The sequence below is a fragment of the Lycorma delicatula genome, chromosome 1 (genome assembly GCF_047948215.1).
Source record: "Lycorma delicatula isolate Av1 chromosome 1, ASM4794821v1, whole genome shotgun sequence".
NCBI lineage: Eukaryota > Metazoa > Arthropoda > Insecta > Hemiptera > Fulgoridae > Lycorma > Lycorma delicatula.
Genome location: NC_134455.1, coordinates 131,594,685 through 131,620,596, shown reverse-complemented (window position 1 = coordinate 131,620,596; position 25,912 = coordinate 131,594,685). Strand labels below are relative to the sequence as shown.

The window sequence follows — 25,912 nt, the reverse complement described above, 5'->3', positions numbered from 1 at the left end:
TTAAAAGTCAACAGTAAATATTTGCCTATATACACAAATATTTATACCAAATTTAATTTTTTTTTTTTTTGTAAAATTTCGACTTCAAAAGAATTATGCAGATTTCAACTTATTTTAGTCAAAGGTTTTCAGAGATGATCCAAAAACTATTTAGAAATAGTATTTACATATTTAACAGTAATACATACACAGGTTAACAGATTGCAAGCTCTACATAGACATTCAATAAATTTTTCAGCTTAATTAAACTTACAAAACTGAAATATATTAGATATAGAACTAAGCATTGTTATGTAATTGTTGACATAACTTTACAACATTAAATAAACTATCATTAAATATATCAATAGTCGGATTTAATCTATTAACAAAAGATAAAAGCCTTAAAAGGTTAACATATAGAATTACGAACCGTATTAGTTCTTGGAATACCGATAAACATATCAGGTTAAAAACATATTTGGAGGCAGAAAAAATATAGAAGATCAATCAAACGATTCATAAATTTATTAAAAAAAATCTGATGTGGATACAACATGAATCCCTTGTACGCCTATTAAATTACATATATACATTTTTAGGTAGATTTCATAAGAAAGCTACCTATTGTAATGGGTACCATGATTCGACTTCCAGTAAATTTCGACATATCTTCGCATTTCACATCCTCCAAAACCCCAAAACCACTGTCAGCTCAATATATATATAAAATATATTTCACTTTCTTGTAGATACGGTAACTGCCGTAATTTTGCTCCACTCACTTTCAAATTGTTCCTTAAACATAACTCGTCTCAAAATCTTGGTCCAGTTTGTTAACAGGCAAAATCGGACCATAGGGGTAGAAATGGGGGGGGGGGTTTTTTGGTAAAAACCAAATATTGCTATAACTTTCTTATTAGGTAAAATATCGAACTCGTTTAAAGTTTGTACAATTCTTTGAATAAGGACCTAAAACTTACCTAAGTAAATTATTTTTATATCCATACCATTGGCCCAGGGGGTTGACAAATGGGGTTTAGAAGACAAACAAAAATCATGTGCCTTAATAGGAACAGTATCGAATCTGCATAAACTGTTCGTTAGTCCTCTAAACATTACGTAAAACTTATGTCTGAAACAATTTTTTAAATGACCAACCCTTACGGCAAGGGATGACCAATTTTTTGCAGGAATCGTAAGAAAATGGGGCTTGACGTATGCTAAACATGTGAAACCTTTTTCACATGCAACCTTGTCGTATTGAGTAAATTTGAAGTTTTTCGTAACTTTAAGGTGGAAATCTTTTTTATCCCCTACTTAGCACCGGTGAAATATACCTCCGCCTACCGGTGTGCCGAAAGAGATTTTTTTAAATTGACGCATATTTTCATTATTTTTTTATTGTTTTTATTAATATTATTGAATTATTATTTATCATAAAAGATTTTTACAATCAGAGGTTAATAACCATTAATAAATCAGTATATCTAAATTAAAAATAGAGAGTTAAAAAAAGGAAATGGTCTGATTCGAATGATGTGCCTTCCCCTTGTAAGATCTAAATATTTCATTAATTAAAATTTTATTTGACTATAACTCTGAAACCAATGAAAATAAGTGCAATTTATGATATATCGTTGAAAAGCTATTAATGAATGTTTTATTACTGCAGTTAAGAAAAAGTCAAAAATCCATTTTTTTTAATTTTGGGATTATTTGGACAGTTTAAGTTCAGTCGATTAAAATCAAAAGGGGAGATGCACAACTAGATGTTATAACAGTCCTAAATCCAAATTTCATCATTCTATGGCTAATCATGCGAGATGCATACGCACATACATTCAGACGTCACGACGAAACTAGTCAAAGTGGATTCATGGATGATTAAAATGAATTGCAATTCAAAACCATTGCAATTCCATTGCAATTTGAAAACCGAAATTTTTTGCGGTCACAATACTTCCAATATTTTTACTTCCTGAGGCGATTTCCCGCCTTACCTTAAAGGATTTTATGTTAAATATTTCTCTCAGATTCTGAGCGTGATATCCCAAAGGACAAACGTTTTAGAACTGCTTGTAATATGAGATCCGTAGAAATCTATTTTACACAATTTCGATTGAATTCACGTACTTCTGCTGAAATGGATTCCAGATAATAGATCCATATTCTAATCTGTAGCGTAAAAAAGCGTAAATTAATTTTATTATTGAGATAATAACCGTAAATAATTTTTTACTCCTAATTACAAAATCGAGTAATTTATTTACACTATTTATTGAGGAATCAATTTGTTGTAAATAAGTCATGTAGAGAGTCCCATAATATTCTAAGGTCTTTCATTACAAATACTACTAAAAAATTTGTATCATTTTATACAGTAACTAGCAGACCCGGCAATACTTCGATATTGCTATATATATATATAGAGAGAGAGAGAGAGAGTGAGAGTGAGAGAGAGAGAGAGAGAGAGAGTTTAAATGAACATAATTGAAAATTTGATAAAAAAATTAAAAACTGAACTTCACAAATTTTACCTTTCACTTACCCTTTTCCCTTTACAACTTCTCCCTTTCACCCTTGTCCCTCACCCCTCTCCAAGTTTCCTGTTTACCCATTCCCGTTTTCCCCTATTCTCTTTCCACCTTTTCCCCGTTTTCCATTTTCCCCTTTTTCCCGCACGTAAATCAGTCAATTAGTTTATTGGTCTTTAGCGGACACACATACGAACATGCCTTTATATATATACAGAATAAAAAAGTCTGTTTGTATATTTGTTTGTTTGTTTCGTAAATATCTCGACACCGGCCCCACCTAGCGGGTATAGTTTTTGTAAAAATATTTATTTTCACATAACTAATATTCATATTCTGAATATGAGCCAAATCGGTCCGTAAATATAATTTTTCGAAATATCTCAACCCCAGCGCCATCTAGCGGGTTTATTTTTTGCAGAGATAATTCTTTCCATGTAAGTAACATGTATTCTGAATATGAGGCAAATAGGACCATAAATATAATTTTTCGAAATATCTCGACGCCAGCACCACCTAGCGGGTCCAAACTAATTCAGAAACCTTCCCTGACATGCGTGCAACCATTCTCCAAAGTTTCATCGCTATCGGAAGAACGGTTTAGGAAGGCATAAGTGACATACAGACAGACAAACATTCATTTGTATATATATAGATAGATAGATATTAATATTGAATATTCCCATCCATAAATCCAATCGAAACTTTGGAATTTTAAATAACTTTAATAGTTACATCGTACAAAAAATTTAATCTTAAAACTACCCTTCCCCTTATTTCATTTTTTATAAAATATAATATCATCAAACTGGCTCATAAAAAAAAAGTTTTTGAGCCGTTTGAAGAATTTTTATTGTGCCAGCCCGAAAATATTAATCAAAATGTAAAGCAGCACAGATATATTCATATATATATACGTATGTGTGTGTGTGTGTGTGTGGGTTTTGTGTGTGTATGTGTATATATATATACACACACGTCATCATCATCATCATCCGGAAATTAAATTTTTTTTTTGTTTTTTTCAAACACGCACGCGCATGTATATAAAAATGCGCATCAATTTAAACTATTTAACGATTATACGATCAATAAAATTATATAATGATAATTATAAAAAAGAGAAATTGTCCTAATTTATTTATATCTTTATTCTTTTATGATAGATAATATTTCTGTTGATATCAATTAGCATATAATAAAAATGAAAAAAAAAAAACAATTAGAAACGAATAGTTTGCCTGTAAATCGATGCTCTTAAATTGCCTAATATCAATATTCCATAAACCCATTTAAGTATCTGTTGTCGTCTATACGTACTTACGTCTACTTTTATTATCACATGTTTTTTTTAATAAATTACAAGGCTAAAATTTCCCAAAAGCGCTAGAATCTCGAACATTATTTAGAAAAGAGTACGTTAACAAATTTTTTACGAACTGTAAATTTAAGAAATAAACACTCTTGCGTCAAAAACCGTACTGCATTCATCAGATTATAAAACATAAGTAATTTTACACAACAAGCACAATAATTCGACGAATAATAAAAAAATGAACTTCGTATGAATCAATCCTTTATTAAAAAAAAACCTTAGAAAAACAAATTGACAATGGCACTGGCAAACGTATACCGTAAATAATCTCTAACCCTTCCCCCCGCATAACAACCTATCATCCCTCCCTTTGACTCTCCGATCTAAACTTTAATTGATTTAATTAGTGTATATATATATATACATATATTATATAAAACGGTTAGAACTTCATCGGGAAGAGGCAACGAAGTCAACTAACTACGTTTACAGTTCTAAACATGACCTAACCAAACAGTGAAATGAACATCGGGGAAAAAATAAGCGTTAAAACATTATATTTCAATTCAATTAGGTTTTTAATAAAGAATACTTTCAAAAAATATCTGAAATTTTGTTAGACAAGGTTTTTTCCCCAGTTGATGAACCCCGGAACTCGAATATGTCATTTTATTCATTTTTTTAATGTAGCTTTACGAATCACGCCGCTAGATACTTCATAGTAGTAGATAGCGTACAAAAACTTGATAATGTACTTGAAATAATAGAATTAAAAATAAAATATACTACTAGTAGTATATTTTATTTTTAATGTTTTAATGGTAAATGCTCTTATGTAAATGAAAGTACTGAAATGAAACAATTTTTTTTTTAATTCCCATCACTTCTTTAAAAAAAAAAATATTAGTTTACAAGTGATTATACTAGTTTTATTAAAAAAGGAATAAATAAAAGAGGAATAAATTCGATTGGTAAAATAGAATTTAACGATAAAAATCGAGGGTTACACTTACAAAGTAAAAGTACAATATTACATCACGGATTTTTGATTCGTAAAGGTCATTATACTAGTTTAGTGAGTAAATTATATGACATTCAACAAAAAAAATTGGCCGTGAAATTCAATTTGTTTGTTCTAAGACAATAAATTTGAATAATAAATCAATAAGATAACAATCAATAATTTATTAAAATATAAAAGAATAATCTAACAAAACGTAGTGATAGCCAAAAAAATCACAATGAAATTGTAAACCGTACGGTAAGAGTCTCCAGATATCATTTCTTCCGCTCATAAAACAAAAATTTCTGTAGTATAAATAAAACTGTTTTAACAAAACGATATTGATATAAAAAAAAGACACTACATTTATATTATCAAAATCTGTTATTAATTTAGAATTTTCTTTAAAAAAAAAATACATGTCGAATTGGGATGAAAATTCATCCCAATTAGGAAGTGGCTTTTCCGAAAAAACAAAATATCGCTATAACTTTCTTATTAAGCAAACTATCGAATTCGTTTAAACTTCCTATTATTCTTTGGATAAAGGGCCTAAAATTTAACTAAATAAATTTTTTTGATATCACCAACTGGAGGGTTGAAAAAATCCTGTTTCTAACACAAAAAAAAAATCATACTTCCCTTAACAAGCAGAGTATCGAATCGGTTTAAAATGGTCATTAGTCCTCTAAACATTACCTAAAACTTTTGTTTGTATAATTTTTTATATGATCAACCCTTACGGCAAGGGATGACCAAAATATTGGAAGAATTGTAAGAAGATGGGGCTTGTCGTATGCTACACATGTGAAACTTTTTTCACATGCAACCATTGTCGTATTGGGTAAAATTGAAGTTTTTGTTAACTTTAAGATGGAAATCTTTTTATTCCCTACTTAGCACCGGTGAAATCTATCTCCACCTTCCGGCGTGCCGAAAGAGATTTTTTTAACTAGGTTTATCGTAGCCCGACGTCTCACCACTCATTACGTCTACCTCTTTTTCAGTACCCTTCATAATGATTCTTTTTTTCCTGAGCGAAAAATGCTTTGCGCGCTATCATCGCCCGGACATGATATATTTGTTGTAAAAAATAAAATATTAAAATGGACAGTTAAAAACTAAAACCCAGCAACGTAAAAAAAATAACTGTGATGTATGCTCAAAGCGAAATAAAAGCTCAAAGATATATCACATTAAAATAATAAAATTACCATCTGCTTTACTGCAAATTGCATAAATAGCTTAAATAAAATAAGTAATTCAAATATTTGAATATAAACGGACAGCCCTAATAAATCGTAAAACATAAAATAACATTCATTATCCTCTAAAATAGTTCGCATATAAGCCCCTATTTTAAACTTGTGATCCACCGGGTTGGTCTAGTGGTGAACACGTTTTCACAAATCAGCTGATTTCTAAGTCGAGAGATTCAACATTCAAATCCTAGTAAAGGCAGTTAGTTTTATACGGATTTGAATACTAGATCGCGGATACTGATGTTCTTTAGAGGTTGGGTTTCAATTAACCACATATCTCAGGAATGGTCGAACTGAGAAGGTACAAGACTACACTTCATTTACACTCATACATATCATCCTCTGAAGTATTATCTGAACGGTAATTACCGGAGGCTAAACAGGGAAAAGAAAGTGAAAGTAGACTGAAAATAAGCCTCTTTTGCCGCATTATCTGCGCGCTCATTGTCTGAAATTCCAATATGGTTGGAGATCCATCAGAAGCTCACAGTTTTATTACGTGTAGTCATCTGTAAAATAACACAGTGAATCTCACAAACAACAGGGTGACTGGAGTACACGTCACTCAAAATCTTGGGCTAATTATACTTAGACCTTATTAATAGCAAACAGCTCCACAACGAAAATAGTGGCGAAGCTGTGGAAGCCAAAGATACATGTTCTGTTACCAACCACAAAAACACACCCAACAAAATGATCGTTTTTACAGCCTTTCGTATAAACTGTATCCTCAGGATTCACGCTATTTATAATATTATAAAATTCGTTTTGCAAAATAACTGGATTTGTGTTCTTCCCCAACAAAATTTTATGTTGCTTCCCCTGAAGTACCTGGGTAGTTAGGTTGTGGTATTCATACAGAAAAAAAAGATTGCTTTTTCAAGTTATTAGCTTTTGCAAATTTTAATTTTTCTATATACTAAACTAAAAATATCCTTAGGAAAGATTTACATTTTTATTTATATAGATAAACAATTAACAATTTTTTTTTTAATCTATTAAATGTTATTAAAAGGATTTTCTTTTATGAAATGTCATTAGCGGTTAAATAATTTATCAAAACATTATTACTGGATACATTATGTAAGCAGAATTCATTATTGAGAGAGTTATTTGTGTTTGGGCTAAAGTGTTTTAGGTAATCTGTTTGAAGTACCCTTTCTCAGCTGGAGGTAGTTATATATATAAATGCTTATAGTAATTTTATCCCCTTAGCCAGAAATGTGTATATCATTATGGGAGACTTGTAGCTATTATCCCAGTTCAGTGGTTCAAGTAGTTATAACTTTATGTATACAGAGTGTTTCTAAAATGCTAAGCTGGCAATACTTTTTCGGATTCTGCTTGTAAAACTAAATAAGAAATATCCTTAGAAAAAATGGCAAATCTCCTTGGTTCTCCCACTTTCCGCAATTTTGTTATTTTTATATAAAAATTTATATCTCAAGTTCGGATAGACGAATCACATTAATATTTGGTAAATGTCTTGGTAATAAAGTTTTAAAATTAGCAAAGAATCAGGACTTAAATACCTTCACAAATTACGAAATGGCAACAATATTTATTTTTCAATCCGTTATATCTTCATAAATATAAGTTTTATCAAAATGTATGTTTTGCTAAAATATTAAGCATTTTATTTTGAACAAAATTACATTTTTTTTTCTTTTAAATCGGTTAACAAACAGCTGAATTATGGCAGAAAATCTATGTTGTAATTTTGTGCCTGTTTTCATGTCCTCCACTTTACGTTCAATTCGATTAAATATTAATTATTTTTATTTATTGTTAATTCTAGTATGTATCAAATTAAGTAATAATTTTCTCATAATAATAGCCCTAATAATTAAAAAAATAAAACAGCTATCTGTCATAATCTTACGTTAATTGTTGTACAACATTAAGTATACTTTTATTTTTAAATAAACAGTTAACAATTGTTAAAAGTTATAAGAGATATTCAAAGTGTCCACCACTAGAAATTATACAAGTCTCCAGTCGTTTTCTGAGAGATTTTCTTAAACGTTCAAAAATTCCGTCAGTATTCATAATTGCTTGAAATCCATTTTGGATCTTTTGTTGAAGATCCTCAATGTTGAGTATTGGAATTGAATAACAATGTTTCAAATGGTACCACAGATAGAAGTCAAGAGGGTTTAAGTCAGCTAATCGGGCAGGCCAGGGCACTGACTTACCGCGGCCTAACCGTTTTTCATCGAAAGTTTCATGTAGGAAATTTGATACCAACTGACTGAAATGTGCTAGAGCTCCGTCGTAATGATACAACATATTTCCTCTTAATTGTAGAAGTAGGTCTTCCAAAAAATATGGAAGATATTCGGTCAAATGAACAAAATAATTTTCTCCATTTGAATGATTTGGTAGAATGACAGGACCCAAAAGATAATCATTAAAAATACCTGTCCATATGTTCAGGGAAAATTTTTGTTGATGCCTACTTTGGAAGGTACCATGAGGATTTTTATCGCTCCAGATACGCTGGTTGTAATAGTTTTGAACACCATTACTTCAAAGAAGCTTTATTTTACATTGTTAACATGATCAACAGTAATACGCGCTGTGTAAAATTAATATCAATTGTTTTATTATTAAATTTTATTGTTAGAAAATTATTACTTAATTTAGTTCTAACTTATAATACTAGAATTAACAATAAATAAAAACAAATAATATTTAATCTAATTTAACGTAAAGTGGAGGACATGAAAACAAACACAAAATTTTCTGCAATAATTCGGCTATCTGTTAACCGATTAAAAAATAAAATTTAATTTTCGTCAAAATAAAAGACTTAAATTTTAGCAAAAACATACATTTTGATAAAACTTATATTTATGGAGATATAACGGATTTACAAGTAAGCATGGCCTCCATTTTTATAAGCTTTTATTTAACTTGCTTTAATTATTATAATCAAATTTTGCAACTGCAATATCTTTTGATCTATCGTATGAAAATCAATGAAATTTGGTACACGTATGTAACTTCGATGACAATACAGCACTACGCTGTCTGAATTTGATATGACCCACCCCCACGCGCTACCACTACGCTAAATTCATGCATTTAGTTGAAAAATTTTATTTCTCAAGAACTATCGTATGAAAATGATTGAAATATTTGGTACACGTATGTAACTTAGATGTGTAAAAATAAATATTTTTACTTTTTTTTTAGTCTTAATAAACAAACAAAGCTTTTATTTAATTTGGGAAGGTATTTAAGTCCTGATTTTTTTCTAATTTTAAAACTTTATTACAAAGATATTTACCAAATATTAATGTGATTCGTCTATCCGAACTTGAAATATAAATTTTTATATAAAAATAACAAAATTGCATAAAGAGGGAAGACGAAGGAGAAATTGCCATTTTTTTCTAAGGATACTTTTTTAGCAGTTTTTTAAGCAGAATCCGAAAAAGTATTGCCAGCCTAGCATTTTAGAAACACTCTGTATACATAAAGTTATAACTACTTGAACTACTGAAGTGGGATAATTGCTACAAGTCTCCCGTAATGATATACACTCTTCTGGCTAAGGGGTTAAAATTACTATAAGCATTTATATATGTAACTACCTCCAGCTGAGAAAGGGTACTTCAAACAGATTACCTATAACACTTTAGCCCAAACACAAATAAATCTCTCAATAATGCATTCTGCTTACATAATGTATCCAGTAATAATGTTTTGTTAAATTACTTAAACGCTAATGACATTTCATAAAAGAAAATCCTTTTAATAACATTTAATAGATTAAAAAAAAAATTTGTTAATTGTTTATCTACATAAATAAAAATGTAAATGTTCCTTTGTTCAAAATCTTAAATCTCCGAAATTTCTTCACAGATTGCTTTGAAATTTTGACGCAACGTTGCATCGAATACGCGCGTGTTTTTATATACCTACTCCTTATATACCTAAGATGTCACACCTGTGACAGGTAAAAACATTATTTTTTGTAAAATTTCGCTATCTGTTGGACGTAAAAGCAACATATGCTATACTAAATACTTTACGATTCCATTTCAATGTTTCCGATATGTGTGTCCGCTATACACTAAAAAACTACTGGACTGATTTACACCGGGGAAAAAGGGAGCAAAGGAAAAATCGAAAAAGGTAAAACGGAAGAAGGTATAAAGGGAAGACGGGGAAAATAGATAAAAGAAAAGAAGGGAAAACGGGGAAGGGGAATAAGAGAAATATAAACGGGGGAGGGAAAGGGAATGGGGGAAAGGGAAAGGGGATAAGTTAATATGAAAATGGGAAAAGGAAAGGGGACCCGGCCAGACTGAGTTACATTTTTACACTTTAAGTATAATTAATTTATTTAATTCCACCGCTCACCTGTGACGTCATAACATAGCAGTAGACTTGTTTTGGTTAGAGATATGATTTTGCAAAAACATTTTTTTTTACAAATATTGTTATATTTTAATTGTTAACAAACGTGCCTAAAAAAAACATGACCTTAATTATGGGAAATTTCGAGATACTGAGGGTGACCTTGCACTACAACCTCACTCCCTTGTTCTTTTAAATAAAAAATTTATGGAAGCAATGCCTCAGTTATAGAAGTAATATAAAATAAAATTTTATCTACTTTTAAAAATATGTGTATGTGTAATTTAATAGACGTAAAAGGAAGTCCAGATCAGATTTTTCTAATATAATCCACTGTATATTATAAGTAAAAAAACTGTCCTGGTAGAAAAAAAGAAAAGGGGAAAGGGGAGGAAGTGGAAGGGCAAAGGGAAATAGGAAAACGATAAATGGGGTAAGGAAAGGGTAAAGGGGATGAAAGGGAAACGGGAAAGAGAATGTGCTAAAAATGAAAATGGGAAAAGGAAAGGGGAAAAGAGAGAAGGGAAAGAGGGAAAGGTTAAATTTTGTGAAGTTCGGTAATGTTCATTTTGTTAATGTTTTATCAAACTTTCAATTGTGTTTATTTAATCTATATATATATACTCAAATCTAAAAATAGGCATTGCCAGGTCTCCTAGTACATATATATATATATATACACGACGAAACGAAAAACTGTCAGGACATGCACGCTGTACAAGTGAAAAAAAGTATGACGTATAATAACTGTTAAATTGACTGAAAAAAAAATTAAAGTATAATTTAAGTATGAAAATAAATTTAATAAATCTGAATTTCAATTATACTGATAGGTACGTAAATATAAACTTAATTTATAGAAACTTTCATCGGAACAGCATCACAAGATATTAAGTATAAAATAAAAAATTAGACATGATTAAAATTTACATTAATTATTTATTAATATAAACATATAACCGGTCATAATAACTAATCGGTCAGTTCTCTTCGCTAGCCTTTTCGTCTAGCCAGGCGGCTCCACCCTCTAGACCCTCATTATGTTCGTTATCCTCATGATTATGAGAATAATAATGACACATACAAATTTTACAAATAATGGTTAGATAAATTATCAAACCCGCCGGGTTGGTCTAGTGGTTAACGCGCCTTCCCAAATCAGCTGATTTGGAAAGTCGAGAGTTATAGCGTTCAAGTCCTAGTAAAGCCAGTTATTTTTACACGGATTTGAATACTAGATCGTGGATACCGGTGTTCTTTGGCGGTTGGGTTTCAATTAACCACACATCTCAGGAATGGTCGAACTGAGAATGTACAAGACTACACTTCATTTACACTCATACATATCATCCTCATTCATCCTCTGAAGAATTATCTAAACGGTAGTTACCGGAGGCTAAACAGGAAAAAAAAAAGAAAAGGTAAATTATCAAAAAATTACAACGGAAGCATATAAAGACGCTTCTCATAGGTATTGTGTTAAATTACAAAATAGTTCTGTTATATGTGGTCGGATACAGTTGAATATTATTTTTGTTGGCTAGATGATACTTCCACATAAGCTTTAATTTACGTAGCGTATGAAAAACGCCATCCCTGACCGGTATTTGAAATCGGGACCTCCAGATGAAAGGCCAAAATACTACCACTCCACCTCGAAGATTAACGGAGTTTTATTATTATTTTTTATTGTTAATTTGTTAATTGCTATTGTTTACAAATAAATGAGTCATCTTTTTAAAAAGATTGTATATTCATTAACACTCCCCATTCGTTCTCAAAGTGGGTGATAACGCCCCCTTCTGGGCGCTGGAGGCCTTCAGCGGCGGGAGGGGGCGGTAGAAGGCCCACAGAAAATTGCGGGCGTTCAAGCGTTCTAGGAAGGCAATGGCTTTTTTTAAAAAAAAAAGGCAAAAATTATGTTTTCCTGATATCCTACCCTAATAAAATGGATTTGTACGTATGTTCCGTGTGCGTTTCCCTTAACTTAGCACCGGAATTTACTGATCACTAGCGGAAAATCCCGATTCGTTAGTACATGTCTCGTGCTGGTCAGTTGTATACTTGTTATATTATTATATATCAATATACCTTACATATATATATATATATATCGAAGTTTTGGGAAAATTTAGTACTTTTTAACCGGATCCAAATTTTTGGACGAAAATCGTAAATAGTTCGAAAACGCCGTTCAGAAATCGATGAGGGGGTGCGATGGGGTGGCACTGTAATATCTCGGCAACCGTTCGTCCGATTTTCACGACTCAAACGGCATATGTATCATCAGATCAAGCGCTAACTCTTTAATGCATCGGGTACACCCTTGATCGACCGGATCTTGGTTACCCGGAAATTAAATCGTTTAGCTCTATGTTTCGGTTGCATTCACCCACCGTAAAACGTACCGATCCTATCTTTCGCTAAATACGCTCAAACCGGTGCGCTAGCGCAGCTGTAAAGTATAAACTTATGAAGACAAAAAAGTAGAGAATAAAAATATATAAAAAGACATTTTTAAAAACCACTCTTAAATTAAACGCACTAAAATTTAAAAAATAATTTTAGGACGGTATCTCAGAATGGATTTGACAACAAGCTTTGATGGTGATATGTAAGATTATGTTGTGAAAATCATAGCTTCAAATTAAAAATTTATGTTTTTGCCAATTTTTTCTTATCCACGATGAATGGCCTAAAGAGTGAGGTGTAAACGTATATAAAAATTGGCAAAAACATTAAATTTTTAATTTCAAGCTATGACTTTCACGTAATGTTGCATATCACCATCAAAGCTTGTCAAATCCATTCTGAAATATCATGCTAAAATTATTATTTACATTTTAGTGCGTTTAATTTAAGAGTGGTGTTTTAAAGGTTTTATTTACATATTTTTTATTTTTATGCGATTGTTTTTTTTTTTTTATAAAATAATGAACTATAACCAAAAAGAAGGCACCGGAATGTACCGATCACTAGCGGAAAATCCCGATTCGTTAGTATCAATTTCTAGAGTTAAATTTCTAATCCTCCTCTATGAATCATGAGACCTTGCCGTTGGTGAGGGGGCTTGAGTGCTCAGGGATACAGAGTAGCTGGACCGAAGGTGCAACCATATCGGAGAGGTATCTGTTGAGAGCCAGACTAAGGAATGATTCCTGAAAGAGGGCAGCAGCTCTTTCAGTAGTTGTTAGGGGCGTGAGTCAGGACTACTTAAACGACCATATCAACATCACTCAGTCCTCTGAGTACTGTGCAGCTGAAAGCAATGGAAAACTACAGCAGTTTTTTTCCCAAGAAAATGTGGCTCTCTGCATTTTCATATAGCAATGATGGAGGCGCCTTCCTTGGTAAAATATTCCAGAGGTAAACTAGTCCCCCGTTCGGATCTCCGGGTGGGGGCTACTAAGGAGGGGGTCACCAGAAAAATAAAAAATAACATTCTACGAGTGAGAGCGTGGAATGTGAAAACTTTAAAAAAGGTTGGTAGGCTGAAAAATCTAAAAAGAGAAATGGATAGGATAAATGTGGATGTAGTAGGAATTAGTGAGGTTCGGTGGGAAGAGGAAGGCGACTTTTGGTCAGGTGATTTAGAGTAATTAACTCAGCGTCAAATAATGGGCAGGCAGGAGTAGGTTTCGTGATGAACAAGAAGATAGGGAGGAGAGTGGAGTATTTCAAAACGCATAGCGATAGAATCATTGTAATAAGGATAAAATCAAAACCTAAACCGACAACGATTGTTATCGTCTATATGCCTACAAGCGCCCATGATGATGATGAGGTAGAGTGTGTATACGAAGAGATTGATGAAGCAATTAAACACGTAAAAGGAGATGAAAATTTAATAATAGTTGGAGATTGGAATGCAAGCATTGGAAAAGGCAAGGAAGGAAATATCGTGGGTGAATACGGGCTGGGCAAAAGGAATGAAAGAGAGGACCGACTTATAGAGTTTTGCACGAAGTATAATTTAGTAATTGCCAACACCCAATTTAAAAATCATAATAGAAGAATATACACTTGGAAAAAGCCAGGCGATTTGCAAGGTATCAGATAGATTATATCATGGTTAAGCAAAGATTTAGAAATCAACTCGTTGACTGCAAAACTTACCCTGGAGCAGACATTGATAGCGACCATAATTTGGTGATAATGAAATGTAGATTGGGGTTTAAAAACCTGAAGAAAAGGTGTCAGATGAATCGGTGGAATTTAGAGAAGCTTGAGGAAGAGGAGGTAAATAAGATTTTTGAGGAGGACATCGCAAGAGGTCTGAGTAAAAAAGATAAGGTAGAAAGTGTAGAAGAAGAATGGGAGAATGTTACAAAGGAAATTCTTAAATCAGCAGAAGCAAACTTAGGCGAAATAAAGAGAACTGGTAGAAACCCTTGGGTTTCAGACGATATATTGCAGCTGATGGATGAACGTAGAAAATACAAGAATGCTAGTGATGAAGAAAGTAAAAGGAACTATCGGCAATTAAGAAATGCTATAAACAGGAAGTGCAAACTGGCGAAAGAAGAGTGGATTAAAGAAAAGTGTTCAGAAGTGGAAAGAGAAATGAACATCGGTAAAATAGACGGAGCATACAGGAAAGTTAAGGAAAATTTTTGGGTACATAAATTAAAATCTAATAATGTGTTAAACAAAGATGGTACACCAATATGTAATACGAAAGGTAAAGTCGATAGATGGGTGGAATATATTGAAGAGTTATACGGAGAAAATGAATTAGAAAATGGTGTTATAGAGGAAGAAGAGGAGGATGAAATGGGAGAAACAATACTGAGATTTGAATTTAAGAGAGCATTAAAAGATTTAAATGGCAGAAAGGCTTCTGGAATAGACGGAATACCTGTAGAATTACTGCGCAGTGCAGGTGAGGAAGCGATTGATAGATAATACAAACTGGTGTGTAATATTTATGAAAAAGGGGAATTTCCGTCAGACTTCAAAAAAAGTGTTATAGTAATGATACCAAAGAAAGCAGGGGCAGATAAATGTGAAGAATACAGAACAATTAGTTTAACTAGTAATGCATCAAAAATCTTAACTAGAATTCTATACAGAAGAATTGAGAGGAGAATGGAGAAAGTGTTAGGATAAGACCAATTTGGTTTCAGGAAAAGTATAGGGACAAGGGAAGCAATTTTAGGCCTCAGATTAATAGTAGAAGAAAGATTAAAGAAAAACAAACCAACATACTTGGCGTTTATAGACCTAGAAAAGGCATTCGATAACGTAGACTGGAATAAAATGTTCAGCATTTTAAAAAATTAGGGTTCAATACAGAGATAGAAGAACAATTGCTAACATGTACAGGAACCAAACAGCAACAGTAGCAATTGAAGAACATAAGAAAGAAGCCGTAATAAGAAAGGGAGTCCGACAAGGATGTTCCCTATCTCCGTTACTTTTTAATCTTTACATGGAACTAGCAGTTAATGATGTTAAAGAACAATTTAGATTCGGTGTAACAGTACAAGGTGAAAAGATACAGATGCTTCGATTTGCTGATGATATAGTAATTCTAGCCGAGAGTAAGAAGGATTTAGAAGAAACAATGAACGGCATAGATGAAGTCCTACGCAAGAACTATCGCATGAAAATAAACAAGAAGAAAATAAAAGTAATGAAATGTAGTAGAAATAACAAAGATGGACCACTGAATGTGAAAATAGGAGGAGAAAAGATTATGGAGGTAGAAGAATTTTGTTATTTGGGAAGTAGAATTACTAAAGATGGACGAAGCAGGAGCGATATAATATGCCGAATAGCACAAGCTAAACGAGCCTTCAGTAAGAAATATAATTTGTTTACATAAAAAATTAATTTAAATGTCAGGAAAAGATTTTTGAAAGTGTATGTTTGGAGTGTCGCTTTATATGGAAGTGAAACTTGGACAATCGGAGTAGCTGAGAAGAAAAGATTAGAAGCTTTTGAAATGTGGTGCTATAGGAGAATGTTAAAAATCAGATGGGTGGATAAAGTGACAAACGAAGAGGTATTGCGGCAAATAGATGAAGAAAGAAGCATTTGGAAAAATATAGTTAAAAGAAGAGACAGACTTATAGGCCACATACTACGGCATCCTGGAATAGTCGCTTTAATATTGGAAGGACAGGTAGAAGGGAAAAATTGTGTAGGCAGGCCACGTTTGGAATATGTAAAACAAATTGTTAGGGATGTAGGATGTAGAGGGTATACTGAAATGAAATGACTAGCACTAGATAGGGAATCTTGGAGAGCTGCATGTAACCAGTCAGATGACTGAAGACAAAAATAAATAAATAAATTTCTAATTTAAATTTCGTTATATCAATTTTCATCATTCAAAAAAAATATTTTTACACATGAGGTAAATTTTGGACACCTAACAATCCCATTCCGAGACGCCGCCCGCCAGAGCTACCAGCCCGGAGGGCCTAACTGCGGAGGTGTGCTGTAGACACGCCCTGCAGCTAGTTTCAAACTAAAATTAAATACCTATTACACTAGTACAACAAATTAAAGGGACACCTATATTTTATTATGATAAAAAAATATTCTTACTACTTTAACTTTGCAACCAAGAGGCTTAGAGAGACGAATAAAAAAAATGTTAAGCTTGAATACTCAACCTTTTGACATTACATTTCAAATTTCAAAAAACATAAAATTAAAAGAAAAAAATCAGTGAGAAGAAGTTTTTAAATTTGAAAGTTTTTCTTCGTGTTAGATCGAGTGCATGGGGAAACGAATTTTTTTCAGTAAACTGCATTAAAATCGTTTAAAAGCTTAAGACTTTAGCTTTAATTTCCTTTTTATATGTCTCTCTACGATTTTTCTGAAGCGAAATATTCCACGATAAAGAGAAAAGGCCACTTTTGTCTATAACGCTACATACCTCCCGATCTAATCAACGTATTGATACAAATAAATATGAAAAATTAAAGGGTTTTTTAAATGCTGTTTATAAGAGCGGATCTTAAAAACAGCAATTGCAATTATTATTTTTAACAGACGGTAAGTTTAAAAATTTTGTGACAAGGGGCTAGAGAATGTTTGATTCTCAATGTGGGCGGTGGGCGAAAAAATTTGAGAATCAATTATGTAAATGATTGTCGGTTAATATTTTTAATTTTATAAATATCAGTCTACACGATTTATATTTATTGGTACCCTACAATGATGAGATAGAACTTTTTGAGGGAGAGCAAAAGAGATAACATACTTCAAATGGGATTATAATATATATATATATATATATATATATATATATATATATATATATATACACGTATATGTAAGCAAAATAAATAATATTTAATAATTATGACAAGCTTAGCCTTTTATTAAAGAACTCTAAGCAAAGTTTTGTTGTTAATTAATTTCATATCCAAAAAAAAAAAAAATTTCATGTAAAAAAGATCAAAAATAACTCACAATTTAGATGATAATGAAAATTAATTGACCATATATTTAAGTACAAAACCGATGCAAAAATTCATATTTAAAAACCAGCTGACAGCTGTGAGTTTTTTCTGATGAACGACTTACACATAATTTAAAATATTTATTATTATATTTAAATATAATATTTTTCCTTTAATTTAATTCAATGATTCTAACTAAAGCGCGCGCACATATCGTATATAATTCGCACGAGTGTAGCGATACTAGCGGCGATGATCGGCACTAACTAAACTAATATAATTTTATAACTTGCATAAAACAAATCTCGCTTGTACGGTCAGCAGACTGGTGTAATTACGAGACTTAACGCACCAGGTACTGAGTCAACCAGACGATCGAGTTCGAGACCCGGCCAGACAAACTTATTTTTTTATACTTTAAATATAATCTATTTATTTAATACCACACCCCCACCTGTGACGTCACAACATAGCAGTAGAGTATTATTTGGGGTGGGGATGCGATTTTGCCAAATTTTTTTTTTACAAATATTGTTATTCTTCAATTAATGACACACACGTTCAGACAATCATCGTTCTGGTGCGTACAAATCGTCGATTGACTGTCAAAGATCCAGCAGAAAGGGTAGCATCTCGATTGGATCATGCCGTGACATTTGTCTGAAAAATTGAACATGCATCAAGTTGGAGCAAAATTTGTTCCTCGTTTGATGACCGAACAACAGAAAGAATATCGAGAGGACAATTGTCGGCAACTTCTTGAACAAGCCGATGATGATGAAACATTCATGTAAAGGATCGTGACGGGATACGAAGCTGAGTTTACGGCTACGACATTGAGACAAAAGTTCAATCAGCAAAAATTGGCACATTACAAAAATCCCTACTAACACTTAAACATGCTGTACTCAAACAACAATAACATGAAAACTAAATGAGATATCAACAATCCAACAAGATGTGGTTACAGAGAAGGTTATGCGGAACATAATGCTGCCAACTGTACGCCACTAAATATCTCCGTTGGCGAATAATTAAAAAAATTCGGTTATTTTTTTAACAAACCTCGTATACTCACATAATTACCAGTTAATGACTTAATATTTTTATTTTAATTACGAACCGATTTATTTACAAATGTAAGAGAAAAATACAACCATTTTTCTCTTATTTTTATTCTTTACTCTTTTTAATTTTCTGAAGTTTCCCTTTACCGTTCCAGGCTCTAAATATTCCCTTATAATGTAATTCATTTCATCACCCTCGCAATTACAGTCAGAACATGACAATTACATATTTTTTATGAAAAATTAATTTCATACTATATAAAAATTAATGGGGATATGAAAGCAGAATCATTCGAATAAAAAAAAAAGACGCTATCACTGCTCAACGGAATTCAAGAATATTTATATAGAGAAATAAATGGTAATATTATCCGTTGAATAACACATCTACCTTTTTACTTCCTTGTACGAAGTAAAGGAAGTATTGTGATCGCGAAAAATTTCTGTTTTCAGATTTCAATGGAAATATTTTGACCATCCCTGAATCTATTTTGACTAGTTTTGGCGTGACATTGGTACGTAGGTATGTATCTCGCATAACTCAAAAACGATTTGAAATTTTGAATTTAGGACTGTTGTAACATGTAGTTGTGCATCTCCCCTTCTGATTGCAATCGATTGAACCAAAAATGTAAAAAAGCCCAAAATCCAAAAGATTTGAATTTGGATTTGGTTTTTTTTTTAAACTACAGTAATAAGCCCTCATTGAGAGCTTTTCAACGATATATCGTAATTGGTACTTATTTTTATTGGTTCCAGAGTCAAAGCCAAATAAAATTTTAATTAATGACATATTTGGAACTTACAAGGGAAGGCACATCGGTTCAAATCCGACTTCATCTTCTTTTTTTAACTTTTTTTTTTAATTTAAATATATTGATTTATTAATAATTATTAACCTCTGATTGTAAAAAAAAATTACGATAAATAATAATTCAATAATAACAACAAAAAAAAAATTAAAAAATATCACAAGTTAATAATGAACTAAAATTGTATGTACTTTCATTTAAAAAAAAATATGTGTAATGTAATTTAACAGGAGTAAAAGGAAGTCATGTGTTGTCCACATCAATTTTTCTAATATGATACACTGTATATTATAAATTATGTCATGGATGATGGTCGCTTGGTTTTTTTTTTTTACAGTTAATAACCTGCCTCAAAATCTTCAGCCGTTCATTATATTATAACTGTTCATATATCTGAAGAAAACTGTTTAAAGAGAAGTGAAAATTATACGATAGAAGCTCAAAAAATTATTCGATGGTTGAATTTTGTAACCGTCAAAATTTAAATATAGATAAATCTGTTCCATTTACGCTTCTCGGGTAAATGTAACATTGCTTATTGCGCGAGCAGAATTCCCATTAAGTGATGACGGTAGCATTTCTGTTGCCCGTAAAGCGAAATTTCCCAGAGTTTTATTTATCAGAAGTTCTCATAAGATTATCAAATTGATATTGTTTTATAACAAAATCAAGCTTGTCATCCCTATAAATATCTATTATACTTATAAATCCTATTATTATACCTACATATATTCTAAGTATAAAATCATCTATTAGGGTTCCCTCAAAAATTCAGAGCGAGTTTTTAAGATTCAAAAATGGGCTGTCACATCACAGTTTAGTATTACTAAATTTGAATCATATGTAGACTGATGTCTAGAAAATTAAAAATGTTAATTTATATATCACGTTTATATCTAAGCATTTACAGTCTCTAAAAAAAAATAATAGATTCATTTATTCTTAAAAAATAACAATATCCACCTTTAACAAACCAAACAATGGATCTTTTCTTGTATAACTCAACACAATTCTTCCGCGCATAACAAAGAGTTACCGTTGCCATTTTTAATAAACTGCTGAACCATTTCAAAAATCTTCCAACCAGTTTATTTAAAAAATAAAAAACAATTCATAATTTTTCTGTTATGGAAGCAATATTACTCTGTCAATCAATTTTTAAATAATATAATTAAAAGAAAAAAGCCAACACGGCTTCTGATGCTCGGCTTGCACACACAACTTAGTTGAAAATACTTATCATTTTAAATAAATAAAATATTTTTCTCGTTTATTTAATTCAATGATTCTAACTAAAGCGCGCGTTCATACCGTATTTAATTCGCACGGGTGTGGCGATTCTAACGTCGACGGTCGGCACTTAATTAAAGTAATGTAATTTCACAACTTTACATAAAACAAATCTCGACTGGCAGGCTAGTGTATCTGTGACGCTTAACGCGTCGGTTATCGAGTTATAAACCGAGCGATCGAGTTCGAGACTTGGCCAGACCGACTTTTTCTACACTTTAAATATTATTTATAAATTAATTCTACCGCTCATCTGTGATGTCACAACATAACAGACGACACGACAGATTTTTTGAGGTTGGGGTGCGATTTTAACCCACCGGGTTGCTCTAGTGGTGAACGCGTCTTCCCAAATCAGCTGATTTGGAAGTCGAGAGTTCCAACGTTCTAGTCCTAGTAAAATCAGTTATGTTTACACGGATTTGAATACTATATCGTGGATACCGGTGTTCTTTAGTGGTAGGGTTTCAATTAACCACACATCTCAGGAACGGTCGAACTGAGACTGTACAAGACTACACTTCATTTACACTCATACATATCATCCTCATTCATCGTCTGAAGTATTATCTGAACAGTAATTACGGAGGCTAATCAGGAAAAAGAAAGAAGGGGCGATTTTGCAAAAATGTTTGCTTTACAAATATTATTATTTTTTTAATGTTTCTAATAAAGATATGAGCATAATTAGGCGAATTCTCGAGATACTGAGGGTGATCTTGTTCTACAACTACACCCCTTGACCTTTTAAGTTAAAAATTTAATGGTATCAATATATAAAGGTAATCTGGCCAAGTTTGGTCAAATTCAGTCCAGTAGTTCTGGAGATATAAGATTATTTAGAGGCCAACATTAACACACACACACACGTACATACAAACATTCGGAAAATTTCCATCCGGTTTTTTGGGTTCGTTAGGTGTCAAAACGTCAAGATCCGGTGGAAACCGCATATGCCTAAATTAGACCGATTACAATACTTTCCCTTCTAGAGCTATAGCGCTATCTATAGGAAAATAAAACAAAAACAACATGATTTATTTTCATCCCCCTCAACGTGTACATAAATATGAGCTCAAAATAATTTTCAATAGAAATTTTTGAGTTTTGGATTATTTTTTTAGTAATCTTTTATTTACCTTAATATTATTTCATTTGTTTGTATTTAAATAATTAATATGGACATTAAACTTATCTATATTTTATCTTTTTTTTTCTATTTATAATTTATCTTATTTTAACGTGATCCGATCAGAACAAAGATATATTTAAATATTTATTTACTATTTTTTTTAACACAAATAAAACAATTATCTGAAATAAAAAAAAATAAAAAACTGTCTTCTGTAATACCATAAAAATAAATACATATTTATATATATATATATATATAGAGAGATAGAATGAGAGAGAAAACAATTTTAAAATATTACAAACGTAACATACCTGTGTGTGTTCTAAGATGGGCTTTTAAATGGGAACTTTTGCCGTATACTTTATAACAACCAGGATGTACACATTTATGAGTTTTTCTAAATAATGTTCTTGATTTACCGGTTTTATTTTTTGGTTTAACTTCACTATTAATAATTTGTATTTTGTTTAATTTTTTAATATCTACAACTGAAATAATATCAACAGTTTCTTCTTCATCATTATTATCATCTTCTACGACACCAACTTCTTCACTTAATTCACACGGAACAGGTTCTTGTTTTATTTCAGATAAATCGGTTAATATTCGAGAAACCATTATGTTATTATACATATTATTAGTACTACTATTATTATTATTTAAATTACAATTTTCAAATTTATCCGAAGAATTTATTATTATTTCATTATCTGTCAATATTGGGGTAACGTATGAAATCGGTTCAACAATTACAGCTTTATGATATGGATCTTTTCGATCCCGAATAATATCCAACGCGTGATTTCTTGTAAGATCTAAAGGTACAATAGATCTTCTCCAGTTTTCATCTTTAGAATGAGACATCGCTAGTAAACAATGTGCAGCAAAACTAATATCATGATCCATTTTTATATAAATATATAATGGATGTTTGTAATAAATAAATAATTTTATTAAAAAAGTTATATATTAATAAATAAAAATATATTGTAGATTTAAAACAAAAAAAGAAAAGATATTTTATCGTAAAAGCACGAAATAATCTTATGTACAATAAATAAACGAACTACACAGCACCTCACAATAACCTGACCAACGGAACACTGACTGCTTTAACCAGATGTTGATGCCATGTGTTCGTAGTCGTCTGTTTATTTTCTGGTGGGGGTGAATGCAATCTAAAATGAAATAAAAAAAAATATATACATATCGTATAAAACACTTTTACTCACTATTGGTATTAATTTCTTTGAAAATATTTAGGTAGCAGCACATTACTGGATTCAGATGATATTTTGATGCAATTCTGTTAGTAATATAATTCGAATATTGTTTGATGTAATTCAAAAAACACTTCATAGATAGCACTACATGAACAATAAAGAAATTAATGTAATATTTTATAACCTTTGTTATAAACTTTTTATTTACTTATTGTTTTATTCATTTAATTTTTTTAAATTACAAACAATAAAAACTCTTATCGATACTAACGTATATATTTACTAAACATGATAAACATTTAATACTAATAATATGTATTTATAATTAAAAAATACAGATTATGATAAATACTGTATATAAAAAACGTTTTATAATAGAAACTGAATTTTATCATTTACAAACCAATTTTCTTATGAAAACAGACTAATAAAAAAAATTATATAATAGTTTTTTTTTTTACCTAAATATAAAATTAACAAAAACCTAGTCATACAATAAAGCACACTTAACATGAAATATTGTTAATTAATAAAAACATAAATTATAATATTCAATATTGATCTAAAAATTAACTTTTTTTAAATTTTCTTTTAATAACCTCAGTAAAATATCAAAATTATTTTCAACCATTGTATTATAATTTTTAAAAAATTAACAATAAAGAATTTTTTGTTATCTAATTCTTAGTTTTGCTTTTACTTTTTCACACTTTAAATTATTAAAAAGATATTAAATATAAATTAAAAATCGTTTCCAATTGATAAGCCAAAACAATAAAGTTATAAAAATAGAACTTTTATTTTCTTTAGGAATGTATTCTATTACCTGAAACAATTTGATAAAGGTCACTTTAATATTTATATTACACACATGGTTGAACATAATATATATGTGTATTTATTAATCTCCAGTTATCAGGACGTTGAAATTATTTAAACAACATTTATTTAAAATAGAATTAAAAGATTCTCTTTAACTAGAAACAATATTATTCTGTTGATGAATGTTTAAGTAATACTAATTTAAAAAACTTGAATTTTCTGTATCTTGTTCAAACGTATCTAAATATGTGCTTAAATAATTTTTAAGACCTGAATAATGAATTATTTTGAAGCAATATTTTTTTTCTATTATCTTCATATAAATACTATATTATTTCATACAATTATATTTAATAAAAATAATATGAACTTTAATTATATCTTCTTTTTTATTTTAAAATAAAGCATATTTTGTGATAATGTTTTGATCGAGGTTTTTATCACGGTTTCCCTTGATCCATCTTGGCAAATGCTGAGCATCTCCTTTTTTTATCTATGGAGCAGCATATCTAAACATTCTTGATGTAATCTATAAAATATATTATGATACATCGATCAGAATAAAAGATTTATTTAAAGCATAAAGGAATTTCCTGTAGAATTAGTAATGTTATGTCTCCATCGAAAACGCAATGCAACAGTTTTATCCATATTTAAAATTAGATTATTACCATTGATCAAAGAGTACAGTTCGTAGTCACAGGTAGTGTAGGTAAGTTTGTATATAAGTGCATGGATGTTATTGTTGTAGTATGCATGGTTAAAATATCATTTGTTATTTTAAAGTTATAATTTAACTGTTATGTTTATTATTCTAATATTTGTATTGACACTCAGGTTAGAGAAAAACTATCTGATAATAATTGTAACTAGTAGATAATAAAATTAAGCAAGTAGATAGATAATGCTGAGGTGTATACATTAAATACAAAAAATTACTGCATATATAAAATAGTTCACAAATTACAAGCTGCTTTTAAAATTATTTTGGGCTCATATTTATGTACACAGTGATGAAAATATGCTAAATCATGTTGTTTTTTTTAAATTAATATTATTTGAAAATTCATCAACAGAGTAATATTGTTTTCATAAAAGAAAATTTATAAATTTTATTTCAAATAAACTAGAAGGAAGATTTTTCAAATTGTCCGAAAATTTATTAAAAATGGAAATGGTAACTCATAAGCCAAACTATTGTGTTGAGTTATATAAAAACAGTTTTGTTGTCTGGTTTGATAAAGATGGATATTGTTATTTTTTAAGAATAAGCCACAATTCATTTTGGCAATGATTGCACATTCATAATGAGCAGACAGCTAATTTTTTATGTTAAAAACTCATTCTGAATGTTTCAGGGAGCCTAAGAGATGGTGTTATCCTTTCAACAAGAATGTACTTAAGCTAATAGTTATTTAAAATTGATGAAAAGCTTAGTGTTTTATTAAATTGTTTCAGAGCAAAATAGTATGGCATGATTTTATTACAAACAAAATTAATTTAATCGTCCACGAGAACTTGTCTTTTAATAAAACGCTCAGAAAATTTGCTTTGTGGATAACAGAAATACTTTGTTATTAATAGGAATTTTAGCCAAGCAATCAGCAATGTTATGTCTACCTGAGAAATAAGTTAGGCAGAGAGGCAGAGACTGAGAAATGGGTTTAGCTAAACTGTAATG

At 30.7% G+C, this 25,912-nt stretch overlaps 1 protein-coding gene across 1 annotated transcript in view; it reads right to left on the bottom strand.

The window, feature by feature from the left end:
* The window catches only part of LOC142322275 (uncharacterized), a 176,529-nt gene extending 153,227 nt beyond the window's left edge, over positions 1–23,302 (bottom strand). The window contains exon 1 of the mRNA XM_075361180.1: positions 22,498–23,302. Within this exon, the coding sequence (XP_075217295.1) occupies positions 22,498–23,092 (595 nt within the window). The 5' untranslated portion in view covers positions 23,093–23,302. The remainder of the gene's footprint in view (positions 1–22,497) is intronic.
* Positions 23,303–25,912: the final 2,610 nt, after the last annotated feature.